At 65.2% G+C, this 532-nt stretch overlaps 1 protein-coding gene across 1 annotated transcript in view; it reads left to right on the forward strand.

Annotated features, from left to right (window-relative positions):
• RNF39 (ring finger protein 39) overlaps positions 1 to 532 on the forward strand; it is a gene marked incomplete at its 5' end in the record, with an annotated part of 5,764 nt that overhangs the window by 2,611 nt on the left and 2,621 nt on the right. Inside the window, one exon of the mRNA XM_010848205.1 lies at positions 394 to 529. Coding sequence (XP_010846507.1) covers positions 394 to 529 — 136 coding nt within the window. The remainder of the gene's footprint in view (positions 1 to 393; positions 530 to 532) is intronic.

Consider the following 532-nt stretch of genomic DNA (forward strand, 5'->3'; position numbering starts at 1 on the left):
CCTCCTCTTGAGCTCCACCTTTCCCATCCGGTGGACCCAGCTCCCACGCCCTGCCCCAGATGCTGCAGATTGACATATCGGTCCTCCTGGCTCCCAAGAAGTCAGTCCAGCTTCACTCTCTCCAAGTCCACAACCCAGACAACCCCTCCTTGAACCTCTGCGCTATGCCCCTGCCCTGGGCCGGCAGGGTCCTTCTCCAGGTCCAACTCTCCAGAAGGAAGTGGCCCATCAGCGCTGGCGGGGTCTCGCCCAGGCCTACTCTTCATTCGCCTTCACCCTCGGTGGTCCTACAGCCGCCTTTGTAGAGCGCTGTTGTGAGCCTCTTGCGTCCGACCCCGTCTCCGCCTGGGAAAGCCCTCTCACACGGTCTTCCTCGTGCCTTCCTCTCTCCAGCCGACCTGACCTTGGATCCTGGCACCGCACACCGCCGCCTGCTCGTCTCTGAGGACCGCCGCAGCGTCCGACTGGCCCCACCGGGGACACCGGCGCCCCCCGATGGCCCGGCGCGCTTCGACCAGCTTCCAGCGGTGCT

This window comes from Bison bison, unplaced genomic scaffold, assembly GCF_000754665.1.
Source record: "Bison bison bison isolate TAMUID 2011002044 unplaced genomic scaffold, Bison_UMD1.0 scf7180017864260, whole genome shotgun sequence".
NCBI lineage: Eukaryota > Metazoa > Chordata > Mammalia > Artiodactyla > Bovidae > Bison > Bison bison.